Source organism: Triticum urartu, chromosome 2 (genome assembly GCF_003073215.2).
Source record: "Triticum urartu cultivar G1812 chromosome 2, Tu2.1, whole genome shotgun sequence".
NCBI lineage: Eukaryota > Viridiplantae > Streptophyta > Magnoliopsida > Poales > Poaceae > Triticum > Triticum urartu.
The window spans coordinates 626,974,643-627,001,268 of NC_053023.1; the positions used below are offsets into that span (position 1 = coordinate 626,974,643).

Consider the following 26,626-nt stretch of genomic DNA (forward strand, 5'->3'; position numbering starts at 1 on the left):
TTATGAGTTTATGCATTTTGATGTACCTAAGGTTGTTCAGAGTCCCGGATGTGATCACGGACATGACGAGGAGTCTCGAAATGGTCGAGACGTAAAGATTGATATATTGGAAGCCTATGTTTGGATATCGGAAGTGTTCCGGGTGAAATCGGGATTTTACCGGGTTACCGGGAGGTTACCGGAACCCCCCGGGAGCCATATGGGCCTTATTGGGCTTTAGTGGAAAGGTGAAAGGGGCTGCCCATGGTGGGCTGCGCGCCTCCCCCCCCCTCCCCTAGTCCTACTAGGACTAGGAGAGGTGGCTGGCCACCCCTCTCCCTCTTTCCCCCTTGGGAATCCTAGTTGGAATAGGATTGGGGGGGGGAGTCCTACTCCCGGTAGGAGTAGGACTCCTCCTGCGCCTCCATAGGGCTGGCCGCACCCCTCCCCCTTGGCTCCTTTATATACGGAGGCAGGGGGCACCTCTAAACACACAAGTTGATCCACGTGATCTATTCCTTAGCCGTGTGCGGTGCCCCCAGCCACCATATTCCTCGATAATACTGTAGCGGAGTTTAGGCGAAGCCCTGCTGCTGTAGTTCATCAAGATCGTCACCACGCCGTCGTGCTGACGGAAATCTTCCCCGACACTTTGCTGGATCGGAGTCCGGGGATCGTCATCGAGCTGAACGTGTGCTCGAACTCGGAGGTGCCGTAGTTTCGGTGCTTGATCGGTTGGATCGTGAAGACGTACGACTACTTCCTCTACGTCGTGTCAGCGCTTCCGCAGTCGGTCTGCGTTGGGTACGTAGACAACACTCTCCCCTCTCGTTGCTATGCATCACATGATCTTGCGTGTGCGTAGGAAATTTTTTGAAATTACTACGAATCCCAACAGTGGCATCCGAGCCTGGTTATTTATGTTGATGTTATATGCACGAGTAGAACACAAGTGAGTTGTGGACGATATAAGTCATACTGCCTACCAGCATGTCATACTTTGGTTCGGCGGCATTGTTGGACGAGACGACCCGGACCAAACTTACGCGTACGCTTACGCGAGACTGGTTCCCTCAATGTGCTTTGCACATAGATGGCTTGCGGGCGACTGTCTCTCCAACTTTAGTTGAACCGAGTGTGGCTACGCCCGGTCCTTGCGAAGGTTAAAACGGAGTCTATTTGACAAACTATCGTTGTGGTTTTGATGCGTAGGTGAGATTGGTTCTTACTTAAGCCCGTAGCAGCCACGTAAAACTTGCAACAACAAAGTAGAGGACGTCTAACTTGTTTTTGCAGGGCATGTTGTGATGTGATATGGTCAAGGCATGATGCTGAATTTTATTGTATGAGATGATCATGTTTTGTAACCGAGTTATCGGCAACTGGCAAGAGCCATAAGGTTGTCGCTTTATTGTATGCAATGCAATCGCGATGTAATGCTTTACTTTATTACTAAACGGTAGTGATAGTCATGGAAGCATAAGATTGGCGAGACGACAACGATGCTACGATGGAGATCAAGGTGTCACGCCGATGACGATGGTGATCATGACGGTGCTTCGGAGATGGAGATCACAAGCACAAGATGATGATGGCCATATCATATCACTTAAATTGATTGCATGTGATGTTTATCTTTTTATGCATCTTATCTTGCTTTGATTGACGGTAGCATTATAAGATGATCTCTCACTAAATTATCAAGAAGTGTTCTCCCTGAGTATGCACCGTTGCCAAAGTTCGTCGTGCCCAGACACCACGTGATGATCGGGTGTGATAAGCTCTACGTCCATCTACAACGGGTGCAAGCCAGTTTTGCACACGCAGAATACTCAGGTTAAACTTGACGAGCCTAGCATATGCAGATATGGCCTCGGAACACGGAGACCGAAAGGTCGAGCGTGAATCATATAGTAGATATGATCAACATAGTGATGTTCACCAATGAAACTACTCCATCTCACGTGATGATCGGACATGGTTTAGTTGATTTGGATCACGTGATCACTTAGAGGATTAGAGGGATGTCTATCTAAGTGGGAGTTCTTAAGTAATATGATTAAATTGAACTTAAATTTATCATGAACTTAGTCCTGGTAGTATTTTGCAAATTATGTTGTAGATCAATAGCTCGCGTTGTTGCTTCCCTGTGTTTATTTTGATATGTTCCTAGAGAAAATTATGTTGAAAGATGTTAGTAGCAATGATGCGGATTGGATCTGTGATCTGAGGTTTATCCTCATTGCTGCACAGAAGAATTATGTCCTTGATGCACCGCTAGGTGACGGACCTATTGTAGGAGCAGATGCAGACGTTATGAACGTTTGGCTAGCTCAATATGATGACTACTTGATAGTTTAGTGCACCATGCTTAATGGCTTAGAATCGGGACTTCAAAGATGTTTTGAACGTCATGGAGCATATGAGATGTTCCAGGAGTTGAAGTTAATATTTCAAGCAAATACCCGAGTTGAGAGATATGAAGTCTCCAACAAGTTCTATAGCTAAAAGATGGAGGAGAATCGCTCAACTAGTGAGCATGTGCTCAGATTGTCTGGGTACTACAATCACTTGAATCAAGTGGGAGTTAATCTTCCAGATAAGATAGTGATTGACAGAATTCTCTAGTCACCATCACCAAGTTAATAGAACTTCATGATGAACTATAATATGCAAGGGATAACGGAAACAACTCCCAAGCTCTTCGTGATGCTGAAATCAACAAAGGTAGAAATCAATAAAAACATCAAGTGTTGATGGTTGACAAGATCACTAGTTTCAAGAAAAGGGCAGCGGGAAGAAGGGGAACTTCAAGAAGAACAACAAGCAAGTTGCTGCTCAAGTGAAGAAGCCCAAGTCTGGTCCTAAGCCTGAGACTAAGTGTTTCTACTGCGAAGGGACTGGTCACTGGAAGCGGAACTACCCCAAGTGATTGGCAGATAAGAAGGATGGCAAAGTGAACATAAGTATATTCGATATACATGTTATTGATGTGTACTTTACTAGTGTTTATAGCAACCCCTCAGTATTTGATACTAGTTCAGTTGCTAAGATTAGTAACTCGAAACGGGAGTTGCAGAATAAACAAAGACTAGTTAAGGGTGAAGTGACGATTGATATGATCATCATCGCACACTCCCTATACTTTCGGGATTAGTGTTGAACCTGAAAAAGTGTTATTTGGTGTTTGCGTTAAGCATGAATATGATTTGATCATGTTTATTGTAATACGGTTATTCATTTAAGTAAAAGAACAAATTGTTGTTCTGTTTACATGAATAAAACCTTATATGGTTACACACACAATGAAAATAGTTCGTTGGATCTCGATCGTAGTGATACACATAATCATAATATTGAAACCAAAAGATGCAAAGTTAATAATGATAGTGCAACTTATTTGTAGCACTGCCGTTTAGGTCATATTGGTGTAAAGCGCATGAAGAAACTCCATGCTGATGGGCTTTTGGAATCACTTGATTATGAATCACTTGGTGCTTGCGAACCATGCCTCATGGGCAAGATGACTAAGACTCCGTTCTCCGGAGTGAGCAACTGACTTATTGGAAATAATACATACTGATGTATGCGGTCCGATGAGTGTTAAGGCTCACGACAAGTATCGTTATTTTCTGAACTTCACCGATGATTTGAGCAGATATGGGTATATCTACTTGATGAAACATAAGTCTGAAACATTTGAAAAGTTCAAAGAATTTCAGAGTGAAGTGGAAAATCATCGTGACAAGAAAATAAAGTTTCTACGATCTGGTCGCGGAGACAAATATTTGAGTTACGAGTTTGGTCTTCAGTTAAAACAATGTGGAAAAGTTTCACAAACTCATGCCATATGGAACACCACAGCATAATGGTGTGTCCGAACGTCATAACCGTACTTTATTGGATATAGTGCAATCTATGATGGCTCTTACCGATCTACCACTATCATTTTGGGGATATGCATTAGAGACAGCTGCATTCACGTTAAAAGGGCACCATCTAAATCCGTTGAGACGACGCCTTATGAACTGTGGTTTGGCAAGAAACCAAAGTTGTCGTTTCTGAAAGTTTGGGGCTGCGATGCTTATGTGAAAAAGCTTCAACCTGATAAGCTCGAACCCAAATCGGAGAAATGTGTCTTCATAGGATATCCAAAGGAGACTATTGGATACACCTTCTATCACAGATCCGAAGGCAAGACTTTTGTTGCTAAATTCGGAAACTTTCTGGAGAAGGAGTTTCTCTCGAAAGAAGTGAGTGGGAGGAAAGTAGAACTTGACGAGGTAACTGTACCTGCTCCCTTACTGGAAAGTAGTTCATCACATAAAAATGTTTCAGTGACACCTACACCAGTTAGTGAGGAAGCCAATGATAATGATCATGAAACTTCAGATCAAGATACTACTGAACCTCGTAGATCAACCAGAGCAAGATCCGCACCAGAGTGGTACGGTAATCCTGTTCTGGAAGTCATGCTACTAGATCATGATGAACCTACGAACTATGAAGAAGCGATGGTGAGCCCAGATTCCGCAAAGTGGCTTGAAGCCATGAAATCTGAGATGGGATCCATGTATGAGAACAAAGTATGGACTTTGGTTGACTTGCCCGATGATCGGCAAGCAATTGAGAATAAATGGATCTTTAAGAAGAAGACTGACGCTGATGGTAATGTTACTGTCTAGAAAGCTCGACTTGTCGCAAAAGGTTTTCGGCAAGTTCAAGGGATTGACTACGATGAGACCTTCTCACCCGTAGCGATGCTTAAGTCCGTCCGAATCATGTTAGCGATTGCCGCATTTTATGATTATGAAATTTGGCAGATGGATGTCAAAATTGCATTCCTGAATGGATTTCTGGAAAAAGAGTTGTATATGATGCAACCAGAAGGTTTTGTCGATCCAAAGGGAGCTAACAAAGTGTGCAAGCTCTAGCGATCCATTTATGGACTGGTGCAAGCCTCTCGGAGTTGGAATAAACGTTTTGATAGTGTGATCAAAGCATTGGATACTGATAAGCTCGAACCTGATAAGCTCTCGGAGACATGTCTCGGTCATGTTTACATTGTTCTCGAACCCGTAGGGTCCGCACGCTTAAGGTTACGATGACAGTTATATTATGAGTTTATACATTTTGATGTACCGAAGTTTTTTCGGAGTCCCGGATATGATCACGGACATGACGAGGAGTCTCGAAATGGTCGAGACATAAAGATTTATATATTGGAAGCCTATGTTTGGATACCGGAAGTGTTCCGGGTAAAATCGGGATTTTACCGGAGTACCGGGAGGTTACCGGAACCCCCCGGGAGCTAAATGGGCCATGATGGGCCTTAGTGGAAAAGAGAAGAGGCAGCCCTCCATGGGCCGCGCGCCCCTCCCCTCCCTTGGTCCGAATAGGACAAGGAGAGGGGGCCGGCCCCTCTCTCTCTTCCCCCCCCCTCCGCGAATCCTATTCCAACTAGGATTGGGGGGGGGGAATCCTACTCCCAGAGGGAGTAGGACTCTCCTGGCGCGCCCTCCTTGGCCGGCCGCCTCCCCCCCCATTTAGTCCTTTATATACGGAGGCAGGGGCACCCCAGAGACACACAAGTTGATCCACGTGATCTATTCCTTAGCCGTGTGCGGCGCCCCCAGCCACCATAGTCCTCGATAATATTGTAGCGGTGCTTAGGCGAAGCCCTGCAGCAGTAGTACGTCAAGATCGTCACCACGCCGTCGTGCTGATGGAACTCTTCCCCGACACTTTGCTGGATCGGAGTCCGGGGATCGTCATCGAGCTGAACGTGTGCTAGAACTCGGAGGTGCCGTAGTTTCGGTGCTTGATCGGTCGGATCATGGAGACGTACGACTACATCAACCAAACGCTTCCATTGTCGATCTACTAGGTATGTAGATCATACTCCCCCTCTCGTTGCTATGCATCACCATGATCTTGCGTGTGCGTAGGAAAAATTTGAAATTACTACGAAACCCAACAGTGGCATCCGAGCCTAGGTTTTATATGTTGATGTTATATGCACGAGTAGAACACAAGTGAGTTGTGGGCGATATAAGTCATACTGCTTACCAGCATGTCATACTTTGGTTCGGTGGTATTGTTGGACGAAGCGGCCCGGACCGACATTACGCGTGCGCTTACGCGAGACCGGTTCTCCCGACGTGCTTTGCACATAGGTGGCTTGCGGGTGACAGTTTCTCCAACTTTAGTTGAATCGAGTGTGGCTACGCCCGGTCCTTCCGAAGGTTAAAACAGCACCAACTTGACAAACTATCGTTGTGGTTTTGATGCGTAAGTAAGATTGGTTCTTGCTTAAGCCCATAGCAGCCACGTAAAAACTTGCAACAACAAAGTAGAGGACGTCTAACTTGTTTTTGCAGGGCATGTTGTGATGTGATATGGTCAAGACATGATGCTAAATTTTATTGTATGAGATGATCATGTTTTGTAACCAAGTTATCGGCAACTGGCAGGAGCCATATGGTTGTCGCTTTATTGTATGCAATGCAATCGCGCTGTAATGCTTTACTTTATCACTAAACGGTAGCGATAGTCGTGGAAGCACAAGCTCGGCGAGACGACAACGATGCTACGATGGAGATCAAGGTGTCGCGCCGGTGACGATGGTGATCACGACGGTGCTTCGGAGATGGAGATCACAAGCACAAGATGATGATGGCCATATCATATCACTTATATTGATTGCATGTGATGTTTATCTTTTTATGCATCTTATCTTGCTTTGATTGACGGTAGCATTATAAGATGATCTCTCACTAAATTATCAAGTAGTGTTCTCCCTGAGTATGCACCGTTGCGAAAGTTCTTCGTGCTGAGACACCACGTGATGATCGGGTGTGATAGGCTCTACGTTCAAATACAACGGGTGCAAAACAGTTGCACACGCGGAATACTTAGGTTAAACTTGACGAGCCAAGCATATACAGATATGGCCTCGGAACACGGAGACCGAAAGGTCGAGCGTGAATCATATAGTAGATATGATCAACATAAAGATGTTCACCAATGAAACTACTCCATCTCACGTGATGATCGGACATGGTTTAGTTGATTTGGATCACGTAATCACTTAGAGGATTAGAGGGATGTCTATCTAAGTGGGAGTTCTTTAAGTAAATTAACTGAACTTAAATTTATCATGAAACTTAGTACCTGATTAGTATCTTACTTGTTTATGTTTGATTGTAGATAGATGGCTCGTGCTGTTGTTCCGTTGAATTTTAATGCGTTCCTTGAGAAAGCAAAGTTGAAAGATGATGGTAGCAATTACACGGACTGGGTCCGTAACTTGAGGATTATCCTCATTGCTGCACAAAAGAATTACGTCCTGGAAGCACCGCTGGGTGCCAGGCCTGTTGCAGGAGCAACGCCGGATGTTATGAACGTCTGGCAGAGCAAAGCTGATGACTACTCAATAGTTCAGTGTGCCATGCTTTACGGCTTAGAATCGGGACTTCAACGACGTTTTGAACGTCATGGAGCATATGAGATGTTCCAGGAGTTGAAGTTAATATTTCAAGCAAATGCCAGGATTGAGAGATACGAAGACTCCAATAAGTTCTATAGCTGCAAGATGGAGGAGAACAGTTCTGTCAGTGAGCATATACTCAAAATGTCTGGGTATAATAATCACTTGATTCAGTTGGGAGTTAATCTTCCAGATGACTGCGTCATTGACAGAATTCTCCAATCACTGCCACCAAGCTACAAGAGCTTCGTGATGAACTATAATATGCAAGGGATGAATAAGACTATTCCCGAGCTCTTCGCGATGCTGAAAGCTGCGGAGGTAGAAATCAAGAAGGAGCATCAAGTGTTGATGGTCAACAAGACCACTAGTTTCAAGAAAAAGGGCAAAGGGAAGAAGAAAGGGAACTTCAAAAAGAACGGCAAGCAATTTGCTACTCAAGAGAAGAAACCCAAACCTGGACCTAAGCCTGAAACTGAGTGCTTCTATTGCAAGCAGACTGGTCACTGAAAGCGGAACTGCCCCAAGTATTTGGCGGATAAGAAGGATGGCAAGGTGAACAAAGGTATATGTGATATACATGTTATTGATGTGTACCTTACTAATACTCGCAGTAGCACCTGGGTATTTGATACTGGTTCTGTTGCTAATATTTGCAACTCGAAACAGGGACTACGGATTAAGCGAAGATTGGCTAAGGACGAGGTGACGATGCGCGTGGGAAACGGTTCCAAAGTCGATGTGATCGCACTCGGCACGCTACCTATACATCTACCTTCGGGATTAATATTAGACCTAAATAATTGTTATTTGGTGCCAGCATTAAGCATGAACATTATATCTGGATCTTGTTTGATGCGAGACGGTTATTCATTTAAATCAGAGAATAATGGTTGTTCTATTTATATGAGTAATATCTTTTATGGTCATGCACCCTTGAAGAGTGGTCTATTCTTGTTAAATCTCGATAGTAGTAATACACATATTCATAATGTTGAAGCCAAAAGATGCAGAGTTGATAATGATAGTGCAACTTATTTGTGGCACTGCCGTTTAGGTCATATCGGTGTAAAGCGCATGAAGAAACTCCATACTGATGGACTTTTGGAACCACTTGATTATGAATCACTTGGTACTTGCGAACCGTGCCTCATGGGCAAGATGACTAAAACGCCGTTCTCCGGTACTATGGAGAGAGCAACAGATTTGTTGGAAATCATACATACAGATGTATGTGGTCCGATGAATATTGAGGCTCGTGGCGGATATCGTTATTTTCTCACCTTCACAGATGATTTAAGCAGATATGGGTATATCTACTTAATGAAACATAAGTCTGAAACGTTTGAAAAGTTCAAGGAATTTTAGAGTGAAGTTGAAAATCATCGTAATAAGAAAATAAAGTTTCTACGATCTGATCGTGGAGGAGAATATTTGAGTTACGAGTTTGATATACATTTGAAAAATTGTGGAATAGTTTCGCAACTCACGCCACCCGGAACACCACAGCGTAATGGTGTGTCCGAACGTCGTAATCATACTTTACTAGATATGGTGCGATCTATGATGTCTCTTACTGATTTACCGCTATCGTTTTGGGGATACGCTCTAGAGACGGCCGCATTCACGTTAAATAGGGCACCATCAAAATCCGTTGAGACGACGCCTTATGAACTATGGTTTGGCAAGAAACCAAAGTTGCCGTTTCTGAAAGTTTGGGGCTGCGATGCTTATGTGAAAAAGTTTCAACCTGATAAGCTTGAACCCAAATCGGAGAAATGTGTCTTCATAGGATATCCAAAGGAGACTATTGGATACACCTTCTATCACAGATCCGAAGGCAAGACTTTTTTTGCTAAATTCGGAAACTTTCTGGAGAAGGAGTTTCTCTCGAAAGAAGTGAGTGGGAGGAAAGTAGAACTTGACGAGGTAACTGTACCTACTCCCTTATTGGAAAGTAGTGCATCACAGAAAACTGTTTCTGTGACACCTACACTAGTTAGTGAGGAAAATAATGATGATGATCATGAAACTTCAGAACAAGATACTACTGAACCTCGTAGATCAACCAGAGTAAGATCCGCACCAGAGTGGTACGGTAATCCCATTCTGGAAGTCAAGCTACTAGATCATGATGAACCTACGAACTATGAAGAAGCGATGGTGAGCCCAGATTCCGCAAAGTGGCTTGAAGCCATGAAATCTGAGATGGGATCCATGTATGAGAACAAAGTATGGACTTTGGTTGACTTGCCCGATGATCGGCAAGCAATTGAGAATAAATGGATCTTCAAGAAGAAGACTAACGTTGACGGTAATGTTACTGTCTACAAAGCTCGACTTGTCGCAAAAGGTTTTCGGCAAGTTCAAGGGATTGACTACGATGAGACCTTCTCACCCGTAGCAATGCTTAAGTCTGTCCGAATCATGTTAGCAATTGCCGCATTTTATGATTATGAAATTTGGCAGATGGATGTCAAAACTGCATTCCTGAAATGATTTCTGGAAAAAGAGTTGTATATGATGCAACCAGAAGGTTTTGTCGATCCAAAGGGAGCTAACAAAGTGTGCAAGCTCCAGGGATCCATTTTATGGACTGGTGCAAGCCTCTCGGAGTTGGAATAAACGTTTTGATAGTGTGATCAAAGCATTTGGTTTTATACTGACTTTTGGAGAAGCCTGTATTTACAAGAAAGTGAGTGGGAGCTCTGTAGCATTTCTGATATTATATGTGGATGACATATTACTAATTGGAAATGATGTAGAATTTCTGGATAGCATAAAGGGATACTTAAATAAAAGTTTTTCTATGAAAGACCTCGGTGAAGCTGCTTACATATTAGGCATTAAGATTTATAGAGATAGATCAAGACGCTTAATTGGACTCTCACAAACCACATACCTTGACAAAATTTTGAAGAAGTTCAAAATGGATCAAGCAAAGAAAGGGTTCTTGCCTGTGTTACAAGGTGTGAAGTTGAGTAAGACTCAATGCCCGACCACTGCGGAAGATAGAGAGAATATGAAAGATGTTCCCTATGCATCAGCCATAGGATCTATCATGTATGCAATGCTGTGTACCAGACCTGATGTGTGCCTTGCTATAAGTCTAGCAGGGAGGTACCAAAGTAATCCAGGAGTGGATCACTGGACAGCGGTCAAGAACATCCTGAAATACCTGAAAAGGACCAAGGATATGTTTCTCATATATGGAGGTGACAAAGAACTCATCGTAAAAGGTTACGTTGATGCAAGCTTTGACACTGATCCGGACGATTCTAAATCGCAAACCGGATACGTGTTTACATTAAACGGTGGGGCTGTAAGTTGGTGCAGTTCTAAACAAAGCATTGTAGCGGGATCTACATGTGAAGCGGAGTACATAGCTGCTTCGAAAGCAGCAAATGAAGGAGTCTGGATGAAGGAGTTCATATCCGATCTAGGTGTCATACCTAGTGCATCGGGTCCAATGAAAATCTTTTGTGACAATACTGGTGCAATTGCCTTGGCAAAGGAATCCAGATTTCACAAGAGAACCAAGCACATCCAGAGACGCTTCAATTCCATCCGGGATCTAGTCCAGGTGGGAGACATAGAGATTTGCAAGATACATACGGATCTGAATATTGCAGACCCGTTGACTAAGCCTCTTCCACGAGCAAAACATGATCAGCACCAAGGCTCCATGGGTGTTAGAATCATTACTATGTAATCTAGATTATTGACTCTAGTGCAAGTGGGAGACTGAAGGAAATAGGCCCTAGAGGCAATAATAAAGTTATTATTTATTTCCTTATAATCATGATAAATGTTTATTATTCATACTAGAATTGTATTAACCGGAAACATAATACATGTGTGAATACATAGACAAACAAAGTGTCACTAGTATGCCTCTACTTGACTAGCTCGTTAATCAAAGATGGTTATGTTTCCTAACCATGAACAATGAGTTGTTATTTGATTAACGGGATCACATCATTAAGAGAATGATCTGATTGACATGACCCATTCCATTAGCTTAGCACCCGATCGTTTAGTATGTTGCTATTGCTTTCTTCATGACCTATACATGTCCCTATAACTATGAGATTATGCAACTCCCGTTTACCGGAGGAACACTTTGGGTACTACCAAATGTCACAACGTAACTGGGTGATTATAAAGGAGTACTACAGGTGTCTCCAAAGGTACATGTTGGGTTGGCGTATTTCGAGATTAGGATTTGTCACTCCGATTGTCGGAGAGGTATCTCTGGGCCCTCTCGGTAATGCACATCACTTAAGCCTTGCAAGCATTGCAACTAATAAGTTAGTTGCGGGATGATGTATTACAGAACGAGTAAAGAGACTTGCCGATAACGAGATTGAACTAGGTATTTGGAATACCGACGATCGAATCTCGGGCAAGTAACATACCGATGACAAAGGGAACGACGTATGTTGTTATGCGGTCTGACCGATAAAGATCTTCGTAGAATATGTAGGAGCCAATATGGGCATCCAGGTCCCGCTATTGGTTATTGACCGGAGACGTGTCTCGGTTATGTCTACATTGTTCTCAAACCCGTAGGGTCCGCACGCTTAAGGTTACGATGACAGTTATATTATGAGTTTATGCATTTTGATGTACCGAAGGTTGTTCGGAGTCCCGGATGTGATCACGGACATGACGAGGAGTCTCGAAATGGTCGAGACATAAAGATTGATATATTGGAAGCCTATGTTTGGATATTGGGAATGTTCCGGGTGAAATCGGGATTTTACCGGAGTACCGGGAGGTTACCGGAACCCCCCGGGAGCTATATGGGCCTTAGTGGGCTTTAGTGGAAAAGAGAAGGGGCAGCCCAAGATGGGCCGCGCGCCTCCCCCCTCCCCTAGTCCTATTAGGACAAGGAGAGGTGGCCGCCCCCCCTCTCTCTTTTCCCCCTCCGCGAATCCTATTCCAACTAGGATTGGGGGGGGGGAATCCTACTCCCAGAGGGAGTAGGACTCTCCTGGCGCACCCTCTTTGGCCGACCAGCCTCCCCCCCTTAGTCCTTTATATACAGAGGCAGGGGCACCCAGAGACACACAAGTTGATCCACGTGATCTATTCCTTAGCCGTGTGCGGCGCCCCCAGCCACCATAGTCCTCGATAATATCGTAGCGGTGCTTAGGCGAAGCCCTACAGCAGTAGCACGTCAAGATCGTCACCACGCCGTCGTGCTGACGGAACTCTTCCCCGACACTTTGCTGGATCGGAGTCCGGGGATCGTCATCGAGCTGAACGTGTGCTAGAACTCAGAGGTGCCGTAGTTTCGGTGCTTGATCGGTCGGATCGTGAAGACGTACGACTACATCAACCAAACGCTTTCGTTGTCGATCTACTAGGTATGTAGATCATATTCTCCCCTCTCGTTGCTATGCATCACATGATCTTGCGTGTGCGTAGGAAATTTTTTGAAATTACTACGAAACCCAACATGCAGACCCGTTGACTAAGCCTCTTCCACGAGCAAAACATGATCAGCACCAAGGCTCCATGGGTGTTAGAATCATTACCGTGTAATCAAGATTATTGACTCTAGTGCAAGTGGGAGACTGAAGTAAATATGCCCTAGAGGCAATAATAAAGTTATTATTTATTTCCTTATATCATGATAAATGTTTATTATTCATGCTAGAATTGTATTAACCGGAAACATAATACATGTGTGAATATATAGACAAACAAAGTGTCACTAGTATGCCTCTACTTGACTAGCTCGTTAATCAAAGATGGTTATGTTTCCTAACCATAAACAAGTAGTTGTTATTTGATTAACAGGATCACATCATTAAGTGAATGATCTGATTGACATGACCCATTCCACTAGCTTAGCACCCGATCGTTTAGTATGTTGCTATTGCTTTCTTCATGACTTATACATGTTCCTATGACTATGAGATTATGCAACTCCCGTTTATCAGAGGAACACTTTGTGTGCTACCAAACGTCACAACGTAACTGGGTGATTATAAAGGAGCTCTACAGGTGTCTCCAAAGGTACATGTTGGGTTGGCGTATTTCGAGATTAGGATTTGTCACTCCGATTGTCGGAGAGGTATCTCTGGGCCCTCTCGGTAATGCACATCACTTAAGCCTTGCAAGCACTGCAACCAATGAGTTAGTTACGGGATGATGTATTACAGAACGAGTAAAGAGACTTGCCGGTAACGAGATTAAACTAGGTATTTGGAATACCGACGATCGAATCTCGGGCAGGTAACATACCGATGACAAAGGGAACAACGTATGTTGTTATGTGGTCTGACCGATAAAGTTCTTCGTAGAATATGTAGGAGCCAATATGAGCATCCAGGTTCCGCTATTGGTTATTGACCGGAGACATGTCTCGGTCATGTCTACATTGTTCTCGAACCCGTAGGGTCCGCACGCTTAAGGTTACGATGACAGTTATATTATGAGTTTATACATTTTGATGTACCGAAGTTTGTTCGGAGTCCCGGATATGATCACGGACATGACGAGGAGTCTCGAAATGGTCGAGACATAAAGATTGATATATTGGAAGCCTATGTTTGGATACCGGAAGTGTTCCGGGTAAAATCGGGATTTTACCGGAGTACCGGGAGGTTACCGGAACCCCCCGGGAGCTAAATGAGCCATGATGGGCCTTAGTGGAAAAGAGAAGAGGCAGCCCTCCATGGGCCGCACGCCCCTCCCCTCCCTTGGTCCGAATAGGACAAGGAGAGGGGCCCGGCCCCTCTCTCTCTTTTCCCCCCTCCGCGAATCCTATTCCAACTAGGATTGGGGGGGGGGGAATCCTACTCCCAGAGGGAGTAGGACTCTCCTGGCGCGCCCTCCTTGGCCGGCCGCCTCCCCCCCTTTAGTCCTTTATATACGGAGGCAGGGGCACCCCAGAGACACACAAGTTGATCCACGTGATCTATTCCTTAGCCGTGTGCGGCGCCCCCAGCCACCATAGTCCTCGATAATATTGTAGCGGTGCTTAGGCGAAGCCCTGCAGCAGTAGTACGTCAAGAACGTCACCACGCCGTCGTGCTGACGGAACTCTTCCCCGACACTTTGCTGGATCGGAGTCCGGGGATCGTCATCGAGGTGAACGTGTGCTAGAACTCGGAGGTGCCGTAGTTTCGGTGCTTGATCGGTCGGATCGTGGAGACGTACGACTACATCAACCAAACGCTTCCGTTGTCGATCTACTAGGTATGTAGATCATACTCCCCCTCTCGTTGCTATGCATCACCATGATCTTGCGTGTGCGTAGGAAAATTTTGAAATTACTACGAAACCCAACATATAGGGCGTTGCCTGGATCGGATTTGTAGGCTGGATCGGCGACCCTTGGTGTTGCCTGGTATTTCTCTTTTGCATCCTTCAGATGCTTTTTGTTTGGTCCTTTTTGTTTTTCTTTTTCTTTTCGTAGTTTCTTTGTTTCAATTTTCTTTGTCTGGACAATCTGTTCCGTTATGATTGTAACTAGATCATGATTGGCGCGCGTTGCTGCGCCCGTCTCTTTTTTCGATGAACCAATATGAGTTCTCATAGAAGGGTCTCAAAGATGGACATGATATTCTATTAAAATTTGACTGCATGAATAGTTGAAAATCGGTTTACTACTTGGAATCAACATAATTTAGATCTATCTTTCAACCAACTAAATCTTATAGAAGATCCAAACACTCGGAAAGTAGCCCAGCGCCAAAATTAGGATAATACAGAGTAGTAATACCCTAGTATGGCATACGACATGTACAGCAGAGTAGCAATATGTGCAAAACATGCCAAAATAGAGTAACCCAAACTATAGTTCATATGCCATAAGATAAAATTTTGCATTGAGTAAACAGGAAGATCCTAGGTAACTAAGTATTTCTAAGTGTACATAACCATGGAACCAAGCTGTTAGTTGATATCTTTTCTTGTTATGTAAGATCCACAAGAAGATATTGCAATCATCACACAAAGTACATGGTATGATCAAACAAGAAAGAAAGCTCCTTATAACCTCCAAAACCTGACATAAGTAGTAGAGAGGTGACTTGCTGGTTACTGCAACTGGGCATCTTGTTTTCATAATACTTAGCATCACACTGTGAACCCTCTGGCACCAAAGCTAACCATCATTTAAAGAACAAATCCTACAGGGTTGGCATTAGGCTCATACACAAAACTTGACCTATAATCACCAATAGTTGGAAAAGCCAATCGACCAAATAAAACATATTTTGAAAGGCTACATCATATGTAAGCAGAATAATAGAAGTTAAGAAGTAATTTTAGAAAACAAAATTATAAGGGGTGGAGGTGCTGGTTGTGACCTGAGGAATCAAATCTCTCCTTGTATATTCTCCAGTACCGTACCCAACTCCCAATTAAACAACACACAAGTAGAGTTGATGGTTAGCGTATAAAGAAACCAAAGCAATAGGCATTCCATTGTATAATAAGGTGTCGTTAGATGTGAACGACCATGATACGTAGCTGATTAGGCAGAAGGGTAATACAGAAGGAATCAATTTCAGTTGATTATTATGTACATGAATAGCAGGTAAGCATTATCTTTGGTAACCAGATAACCTATAAGGGCATTTGTATTCTCTTTGCTGAGAGACAACTGTATCCGGCTGTGGCATCACGCAATGGTCCTGAATTAAGCATTCATGTTATTTTTATCTAATATGGGCCGAGCGATTTCATTTACATGTTGCACCATGCATTTAAGGAAAAAATGTCGACATAATTATTTGGCTTTCCTCATGTATGTATAAAGAAATTGTCCACATAATTATTTGGCTTTCCAAATGTATAGATAAAGAAATTGTCCACATAATAATTCGGCTTCCCTCATTTATGGATAAAGAAATTTTCCACATAATTATTTGGCTTTCCTCATGTATGGATAAAGAAATTGTCCACATAATTATTCGGCTTTCCTCATGTATGGATAAAAGAAGAAGATGTTGAGGTTTTACACCCTTCTAGAACAGCATGGTAACACTTTTGCGCTTTTTTTTGTATAACTCTAAGTAATCTGTCCAACAACAGTAAATATCCTAACTTAGAAACACGTAATCTAAGCAGTCATACACTATACAAAAAATGGATGGTAAAAGATAAGGTCTAGCAGTGCACCTGAAGTAATTACCTGCTCTAGAAACCATTGGAGATATGAGCTGAGAATTCCTGAAATAAAAAAATGCGACATCCAGTCTCCAAGATCTGCCTGAATCAATTGAGCATAAGCCAGTATGAACAACGCCTGTACAAATTTTTGATTGAGAGGAAATTAGCACAATGTAATCCTGTGGTGGAAGGAATCATTATATGAATGGGGAAAAATGAAGATTATAGGGGAACCTAGCAGAGCACCATGTTGAATTGTTGATGGATGTTTTGTCGCCGGATTGAAAAAGGTTAGCGAGGAAGCATATATACACGGCAGCTGAAGGATGGGAAAACAGAGAGGCAGACATCCATTAATCAACGCCGGCGAGAGAGAGACATCATCCAACATGAATGCCTGAAGAGAAACTGAAGAGTAATTGTTTGCCTTCAATTCCCGGCGGAACAGTTTCGCTCACGAACATACGAACAGCAAGACGAGATTGGCATGAACGTGAATTGGCGTGCGGTCCGGAGGCCTGAATCATTCCAATCCCGCAGAGCCGTACGCCGTATCGCCTGGGCTAGGTCGCCATCTTCACTGACATCTCCAGCGCCTCCTGTTAGCTCGCATTCAGAGAAAAAAACAGAGATGATGATGGGTTTGACTGAAAGATGGAGCACTGGGGTTTTGAAATTTTTGTCCGCAAAATGTGTGTACCTGTGTGCCAACCTACCTCTTGTTTTCTAAATCAACCTTGTTGCCCACTAACGCCATTACCAAACCTGGGTTCCCTGTTTGGACATGTGCATATATAAAAATCTAAGCACTGGCATACAGATGACTTCCACCGACAAAAGGCAGAGTGTTCTTTGGATCCAACTGAAGCAGTGCGACAAGATGGAAGTACAGAAACATGTTTAGTTATACCTAGTCTTTGAAGCTCGTCAACCCACCTCTTCATTGCTCGGATGTAAGAGTCCTGACGCCCACACAGAAAAAATCAAACAGATTAACGTGAACAGAAAGCAGACGATCAACTCATCCGGCACATATTCAGAGAATATCGCTAAATGAAGTACCGAGGAGAAGAGAAGATCTCTCTCACCGTGCTAGTGATGTCGTAGACTTACTACGGCGGCGGCGCCGCGGCGGAGCATGGGGGCGAGGTTGTGGTAGCGCTACTGGCCGGTCCAACAGTCCAACCCTCCCTCACGTACTGGACTGCATCGGCTGGACCTGGATCCCGCTCCTCCGGCTGATCCCAGCGCACACATCGACTTGCTCGATCTCGCACCTGCGATGGATCCAATGGAGCGATGCACACCGGCCGCTCCTTTGTTGCTCCGGCTCCTACGCCTCGCAAGCCTAGCAGACCTTCTTTTAGCGCTAGAAATGGGCTGGCGGCTGGCGGACGGCCCAATGCACCACAGGCGTCCGTTTTGGCCCGTGGAGCAGCAGCCCACAGGACAGCTGGGCTAGATTAGCCACACCGCGAAACAGATTGCTTTTCACAATAAATCTGACGGCCAGGAACTTCGAGATCAATAAAACGGACGGCTGAAAATCCAAATCGCTGTGAGGGCAAGGATTAGATGCGGTTATACTGTCCTTAATGAAACCCAACTCCTATTTTTGGGAGGCGTATGAAAAAAGATATAGTGTAAGCTGATGATTAAAGTTAGAAAATCTAATGGAAGATCATTTTTGGAACCTAGGTACTACCGAAATCCACTTTCTAATATTTCAAGAAACAAAAATCCACTTTCTAACACTTAGTAAAAAAATAGTTCCTTCATCCGAATTTATTAGAGCATTTAACCGAACGTCTTAAGCCCGTCTCAAACACCCGGGCGAGCAGATCGGTCACAAAAAACCAACCCACCAAAGCGTCTCAAACCGGTCTCAAACGCCTGGGCTGCCCACCGCCCCTCATATTCAGCCCAAATGAAGGGCGGACATGGGGCGACCTGGGTACGTCCGGGTGAGTTTGCCACATCATCCCGGCCCACCACCGATCCCATGATTGTCGCACAAAAACCCCCAATCTATCCCCTCTCCAAACCCTAGCTCACTCATTCTCCTCTCTCGCTCCGTCCGCACTCTCTCCTGTCTGATTTCGATCAAATACGGGATATGTCAAGCCTCGACAGCCACTTCGGCTCCGACCTCGTCATCGAGGAGGAGCTGGCCCTCCGCATTTCGTTTGAGCGGTCGAAGGTGGACACCAGGGGCAGCTCCGGATCTGCATTGTAGCCGCTCCCGCGCCAACAGTGCCACCCAGTTCCTCGCTAAAGGGAGCCCACCCGCTCCCTTGCGTGGCTCGAAAGGCGTCGCACCGTCAGGCGAGGAATGCTCACACTAGAGCCTAGATGGAAACTGACACCAAGGCATGAGAGGAGGCCTCCGGACATAATCACTTCATATAAACCCGGCTCCCCTTGAGAGCACGAAATCGTCACACAAGGAGAAGAAGCTGCCGTCCGCGAAACCCACCTGACAACCAGCATTGTGGGACCTTGCTCACAAGACAGAGCATCCAAGAAGAGAACGACGCTAGAGCGCCGCCACTACCCGGTCAAGCAAATGCAGGACCAAGGTTATCACCGAGAGCCCCGGGTGGGGGACAACCCACGATGACACCTTGGGAAAACAGCAACTTCTAAACCATATGTTTAACGCCCGTTTCGTCCGGGAAAAGAAGCTTTTCCACCGTGTGTTAACGGCTGGTGCTCTGTAATAATAATATAATGCGCGCTTGGGCCCTCAATTATACCGCCCTATGGATCGAGGAGACAGTTCGTGGACAAGCCTAATGCTGCCCCGAGCACGCCGACGGCCGCGCAATCATCTCAGCCCGATCGAGTTTGCTCGGAAACACAAAAGAACTCCTTGCTCCAGAGGCCTCGTGTCCTTCCTCCTCCAAGTGGACAAAGTCACTGAAGCTGACAACAAAACCTGCATGTACTGCATGTGCGCAGTAGATTTTCCAGATCAGAACCAAGAGGGTTCCGAGTATCACAAGAGGTGAGTGCTGAATCTCTTGGGATCATCGCATCGGCTCTGATGAAATTTTCAGCGACCTTTGTACCTCAGGTGTGCCGCAGTGGACAGTAGCAGTAGCACTACGTACCGTCAGGATAACTGCATCCGACAATGAATTCAATCAACTGCAAGGACGTGGTATATCTAGAGCAAAAATCATGAGCAATGCCTTAGAAATGACCAATCCGCGTGAGATCCCTACTCGGCTAATCCCTGCTTGGCACCGCACTCTGCCGCGCGATGTTCTGAATGAAGAACGTGCTCTGTTCTTCCGTCTGTCACTCTGTCAGGCATACAACCTGTGGCAGGTTACTTGTTATCTTTCTCTCTCGGAAATCAGAACGTTCCATTGCACACATAGGTACATAGCGCAAAGATGATCACGCTGTGCCGGTAGAGTTTCCTAGAAAAGGCCTCTTTTGTTCTTTGACAAACGGCAGAGCTCGCTACACCGGCATGAATGGCTACTCCTTTGGAGAGGCCAAGAACCTTGGTCACCAGCCCATGTCTCGCAAGTGGCAACGCTTTCCTGCCCCCTCATCACCGGGGCTAATCAACAGCCCTACAAGGCGCGTGTCGACTGTCCCACCGAATTGACACCGCTCCCCTGCGTACATTTTCGCCCGTTGCACGTAATAATACACCGCACCATCATCATCCTCCCCATCGACTTTGATCGGGCGTCCTTCCTAGCCATGTTGTTACCTCGTGCCCATGCTTCACTCGCAAGCCACAGCTCCCACAAGAGAACAATGCCAACGGGCCTGCTCTCGACGCCATGCATTGCAAAGAAGCTCTGCTTTGCGCGTCGCCATCATGCTCGCTTTCGCCCCTCCAACAAAAATGTCCCCATGCTGCCCGCTCCTCCTATTATTTCCAGCAATGCCGACCGCCGGCCTGAGTCGCGAGGCTCTCCCCGTGCTGCTGCTGATGCTCGCCGCGGCCGTTGTCGCGCTCGCGTGGCCGTGCGGCGCGCTGCAGCTGCAGGACGCCGCCCTCATCGACGACGTCATCATGGAGGCCGCGGAGGAGTGCTACAACGGGAAGCACCGGCGGACGGGCGTCACGTACCCGCTCTCGCTCCCGGCCAGCCTGTCCGCCGTCGACGGCAGCGTGTCGCGGTTCCGCTCCGGCAGCCTCAGCCGGCACGGCGTCCGTCTCTTCGGCGAGTTCTCCGTGCCCCCGGGGCTCGTCGTGCCCGGCCGTGCTGCCGGCGCGCACCTCCTCGCCGTCCGCGTCAATATGGGCAACCTCTCGGCCGTCTACGACGAGCACGCGGCGAGAGGCGGCGGCTACCGCATCGCGTCGCCGGTGCTCGGGCTCATGTTCTACGGCCTGGACCCGCGCGACGGCACGGCGCCGCTCCAGGTCCGCGTCACGGGCGCGGCCATCCGCGTCAACTTCTCCATGGCGGTCCCGGCGCTCCAGCCAGGGGCCGTGCCGCTCTGCATGGCGGTGTGGCTCAACGGCAGCGTCGCCGTGACGGACGTGCAGGCCGGGACCAACACCTGCCACCTGAGGGACCAAGGCCACGTCGCGCTCGTCCTGGGCGGCGTAGGCGACGGCGACGCGGTGGCGGAGGACGGGGAGGTGAGCAAGTGGAAGCTGGCGTTGTTCGGCGCGGCGCTGGGCGCGGGCGGCACGGTGCTGCTGGGGCTCGTCCTCGTCGCGATGCTGAGCGTCCAGCGGCGCAAATCGGAGATGGCGGAGATGGAGCGGCGGGCGTACGAGGAGGAGGCGCTGCGCGTGGCCATGGTCGGCCACGTCCGTGCGCCGTCAGCGTGCGGGTCGCGCACCACGCCGGACGAGCTGGAGAACGAGTACCGTGCCACCTTGTGACACAAACAAGTGCACATTTGGAACAAAGGAATAGTAGCATTTGAATTTTTATCCTACAATATTCTTTATGTACTATGTTATAATACTTTATTTATTACGAAAAATAATCGATGTAAACTGTGAAGTAGCTGTAACTTGATCCAGAGATGCATGATTACCACGATCGTTCATTTTAGTTACATTACATTGTTATAGGCGGGGGGGGGCTAACTTTAGCCTCTAAATTTCGTTGTAACTAGCTAACAAATGTTCAAAATAGTGCATATCACTCACTTTGTTGGTGAGACGGTGACTTAGAGCATCTTCAATAGATCCAAATGTAAAAATAACTAACTTTCGGACCGTCTGGGGCAAAAAACGCTGCTCCAACAGACGGTCCATATGCAAAAAAAATTGGACCGTGGCTTCCTTGTGATGTAAAATGCAACACCTTGCGATGCAAATATACATCACGAGATGCATCTGGTCCAAAACTAGCCGCCGTCCGCGAACGCCCAACCGCCACTTCATTTCCGTTCCCGCCCGTGCCCGCCCGCAACACCGCCGCCGGAATCCGCCGCCGCGACCGCCCAAAACCTCGCCGTCGGCGCTGCCACCACCCCGCATCCCCTCCGCCGCCGCAGCCCTCCGTCCCCGTCGCCGCCCGTCCGTCGCAGAATCGAGTGGTAGCCGGCGCGGGATTCGGCCCCTCCGGCGGTCCGGCTGCCGCGGTAGGCCTTCGCCGGGTCTTTTAGGTTGCCGCCGACCTCCTCCCTTCGGCCGTGAGCCTGTCCACGGTCGTTGCGCTGGCCGCACGACCGCCTCCCCGCCGCCCTCCGCCCGGCTGCCGAACTAGTCTTCGCCGCCCGCCGAGCTCCTCTTGGCCGGCCTCCAACCTCATTTCTTATCACCGCCGCCGTCCGGAGCCGACCGCAGCCGTCCGCAGACGTCAACAGCAGCCAATCCAACCGGCGGCCATCTTCTTCCACCGCGCGCACAAGGTGTTCGACGGAATTCCCCATTGTAGATTCATTATTTGTTTGTTCAAAACTATGTTGTATTTGTGTTGCATTGCATCTCCTGGATCTGACGAACTATGTAATAATTTGGTATTGTGGACATGATTTTTTTTATGTTATTTTCAAATATTTGCGGCTGTACAGTGGTTGGACAACGGCTGAACAGCAGCCGGGCGGCTGCTGGCAGGTTTTTGGACCATGAATTTGGAGTTGCTCTTTTGGACCATCTATTGGAGTTGGCCTTTTTTCGGAGCTCCAAAACACACTTTTTGACGGTCCAAAATTTACATCTTCTATTTTGGACCGTTGTAATTTGAACCATCTATTGGAGATGCTCTTAGAAGTTGGAGCCAAAAACCGTTTTATGACTCAATTTTGACTAAATCGAATGACCTTCTGTCCTCTCGCAGCTAATCAAGTTGAATCTAATTGATTGGTTACCAAAACTAGCAGCCTAACGTCGTAGTGTTACATTAGGAAAGCCTTTAAATCTCAGATTATTGTACAACTGTCTTCTGTCAAACTTTATTCTATAGCCTGTTACTCAAATAACATCACATGAATACAATACATTGGTCCGTAAATTAAGCAAAAGCTAGTTAGATACACAATTTTTTCATAAAACCACCAGGCTACCACAATACGTAAGGCTCGATGTTCTTGATCTTTAACTATACATTCTATGTTTTCCCATTATTAAAAAACTTCCCATACTCCCTATTTTTTATAAGAAATAAGTAGGTTCTAGTACTTTTTGTTTAATTATTCAAAATTGACTGCTTTTAGAATTACTCAATGGATAGACCTTTTAAAATGGATGAGATGGAATGGCAAGTTTGAGGGGTACACTTTTGAAGATATAGATGGGATCATGGGAAATAGTATGGTTGGTGGCTGATTGAGAATAATCTTTGCAGAAAAACCCGTACTAGTTCCGAGATAGTATTTTTCAATGACTCGGGTAATTTATTTAAGGAGATCGAGATTCATAATGGACAATTAAGATTTACCAATTATCAATGCCAAGACCTAATTCTCACATTGAGTAAGAACGGAAACTCTCCAATGAGTAACATAACAAGCAACGAGTAAACAACTTTGCCCATAAACATGCACACGAGCTTCAGATGCTCTAAGAGGGAATAGTATTCACTTTTGGGCTAATTGGGTTGCACTTGTTGAAAAGAGAAGGAGAGAAACCGTGAGCGCTCGCCTCCAGTGATGCTGTAGCGGGCCAGCCCATTAGTGTCCACAAATGTTAGTTAAGCTATCTAATTTATTTTTATTTACTTTTGCTTATATTTCAATGGATTAATTTCTTTAAACGTTCTAACATATTTAAAATGCTAATGCACTGTACGTAATTGTTTGGATAATTCGTAAAAAATGTATGTAATTTACCATTCAAAAAAATGTCCATGACATTTAGACAATGTTCAGACATTTCGAAAAAACAATTGTGACATTTATAAAGAATATTACATATTTTTTTTAAACATCATACCATCCAGAAACAATTGTGCCATTTTAAAAATGTCACAAATTTTATAAAAAATATTTTATTATAAAATTTTATATACAATATAAAAATATTCATGTAATTTTAAAAGTGTTTCATAACATTCAAAAATATGTCAACATGTATTTGAAAAAAATAAACATGTGTTCAAAAAATTATCTTGTGTTTGAAAAAAAATCACCATCTATCTAATAAATATTTAACGCATATCAAAACAATATTCAACATGTATTAAGAAAATATTTCGTGTGCATACAAAAAATGTGCATAATTTTTTAAGGAAATTTGACGTATATTTAAGAAAGTAAAAGGAAAAAAATAAAAAAGGGAAAAGAAAAAACAACAAAACTGCTAAAAAGCACATAGTAAGAAAGAAGAAAAAAACAACAAATTCCTTCGGCAAGCATGGGAATTCCATGACCTTTTTTTGAAACTATGATGATTTTTATATTAAATTCAGAAATTATACACCCTAATGCAGAACAATCAAAAGTATCACCCTGTCGGCCTCCCGTTGGCCGAAGAGGGACTTTTCGGCCTACTGCTGGCCAAAAAGGAAGAGTCCCTCTTCGGCCAACACCGGCTCTACTGTTTTAGAAAATTCATATCAATTAGGATTTTTAGTATTTTAATTTGATTCTTTTTGCATTAGATTAGAAATTTTATGAAGTTTCTATAGATATCAAGTTTGACTATATTTGAAAGTTTGAATTTGAATTTTTATGAATTTGCTCAAATCACTAGATTGCCTATAATTTGAGTTAGGAGTATTCTATTTAGATGGTTCTTTTTGCTACTGGTTCTTTGTGACTTTGTTTATCAGTAGTAATTAATTGGTGAATTTTAGGATTATTTAAAATTAGGTTTTCATGAAAACAGTTCTGTTTTAGTGTTTTATAGGGTTTGTGCTATTTCTTTTAATTTTAATTGCTTTAAATTGTTTTCTTTATTTTTTGACATGTTTTTTTAGTTTCTGTTAAGTTATTAGTAGATATTTTATTTGTAGTCTTTTTTGTATTTTATTTTCTTTATCCTCCATTTTCTTTCCCGTCGTTTTTTCCCTCTATTTTCTCCCACTATTTTCTTTGCCGCCATTTTCTCCCGTCATTCTTTGCCGCCATTCTCTCCCGCCATTCTTTGCCTCCATTTTCTTTCCCGTCATTTTATTTGCCGCCATTCTCTCCCTTCATTCTCTCCCGCCATTTTATTTCCTGCCATTCTCTCCCGCCATTTTCTTTCCCGCTATTTTCTTTCTCGCCATTCTCTCTCGCCATCTTCTTTATCGCCATCTTCTTTCTCAACTTATAAAACGAGCCTCATGTTGTCCACGACCGTAGATAACATCGCCTGACACGGTCTGTGTCTCCTGCGTCGATGCTGCTGATAGAGTGTGAAACACTGTCTGAGGGAAGTCATAAGTGTTTGCAGCTTCGTCATCATCATCGGAGAGTGTTTCACATTTATGACTTCTCTCACACAGTGTTTTCGCACTCCACATGAAGGCATCATAGTCATCCTCCGTTGATGCAGCACTCCTTAGTGTGGCGGGAGAGAATGGCGGGAAAGAAAATGGTGGAGAAAATGGCGGCAAAGAAGATGGCGGAAAGAAAATGGAGGGAACAAGATTGCGGAAAAGTATTTTTTTTTCATGTATAAAACGGCAATGGTTGTACAGGATTTATAAGGAACTTTTAAATATAAACTCCTATGAAGCTCAAAACAAGTTTTCTAGTAGGATAAAAGAAATAAAATACAAAAAAGTACTACAAATAAAATAGCTACTGATAACTAAACAAAAACAAAAAGAATATGTCAAAAAAACTAAAGAAAACAATTTAAAGCAATTAAAATTAAAAGAAATGGCATAAAACCTATAAAACACTAAAACAGAACTGTTTTCATAAAAAACTAATTTTAAATAATTATAAAATTCGCCAATTAATTACTACTGATAAACAAAGTCACAAAGAACCAGTAGCAAAAAGAATCATCTAAAAAAATACTCCTAGCTCAAATTATAGGCAATCTAGTGATTTGAGCAAATTCATGAAAATTCAAATTCAAACTTTCAAATCTAGTCAAACTTGATATCTACAGAAACTTCATAAAATTTCTAATCTAATGCAAAAAGAATCAAATTAAAATACTAAAAATCCTAATTGATATGAATTTTCTAAAACAGAAGAGTAGGTGTAGGCCGAAGAAGGACTCTTTGGCCAATTGTTGGCTGAAAAGTCCTTTTTGGCCAATGGTTGGCCGAAAAGTCTTTTTTGGCCAACGGTTGGCTGAAAAGTCTCTCTTCAGCCAACATGAGGCCGAAAGGGTGATACTTTTGATTTTTCTGCATTAGGGTGTATAGTTTCCGAATTTGCTATAAAAATCATCATAGTTTCAAAAAAAATTCAGTTTTTTGCCAGGTTTTACCATGTTTACTTAAGAAAATTACCAGGTTCGCGATATCATAATTTGCCATAATGTCAGATTTATGCTTAAAAATCTAAAATCAGATTTCTTTCTTAACAAGGGCTTCTTAAATCAAAGACTTTTTTGTTCAAATCTATATTAGGTCGCCTTTCATAAAAAAACTAATGTTATGGTCGTCCGCCTGTTCGGTTGCGGCAGTGCAAGTCGCTGGTATATTCATT

General features: G+C 44.5%; 1 protein-coding gene and 1 long non-coding RNA gene across 5 annotated transcripts; one reads left to right on the forward strand and one right to left on the reverse strand.

Moving 5' to 3' along the window:
* Positions 1–15,290: 15,290 nt before the first annotated feature.
* LOC125539271 lies at positions 15,291–17,925 on the reverse strand. 4 transcript variants are annotated; one of them, XR_007296781.1, is made up of 5 exons: positions 17,689–17,925; positions 17,511–17,562; positions 17,317–17,374; positions 16,835–17,199; positions 15,291–16,736 (listed from the first exon to the last, which is right to left on the reverse strand). It is a non-coding gene; the product is annotated as an uncharacterized LOC125539271 (long non-coding RNA). The 4 variants fall into 4 exon arrangements; XR_007296783.1 differs by having other exon boundaries at positions 17,301–17,374; XR_007296780.1 differs by having other exon boundaries at positions 17,511–17,925.
* A 2,386-nt stretch (positions 17,926–20,311) lies between these two features.
* Positions 20,312–21,624, forward strand: LOC125533813. The gene has a single exon (XM_048697156.1). The coding sequence runs from the start codon at positions 20,340–20,342 to the stop codon at positions 21,462–21,464; it is 1,125 nt and encodes a 374-aa protein (XP_048553113.1). The 5' UTR covers positions 20,312–20,339; the 3' UTR covers positions 21,465–21,624.
* The last annotated feature ends 5,002 nt before the right edge of the window (positions 21,625–26,626 follow it).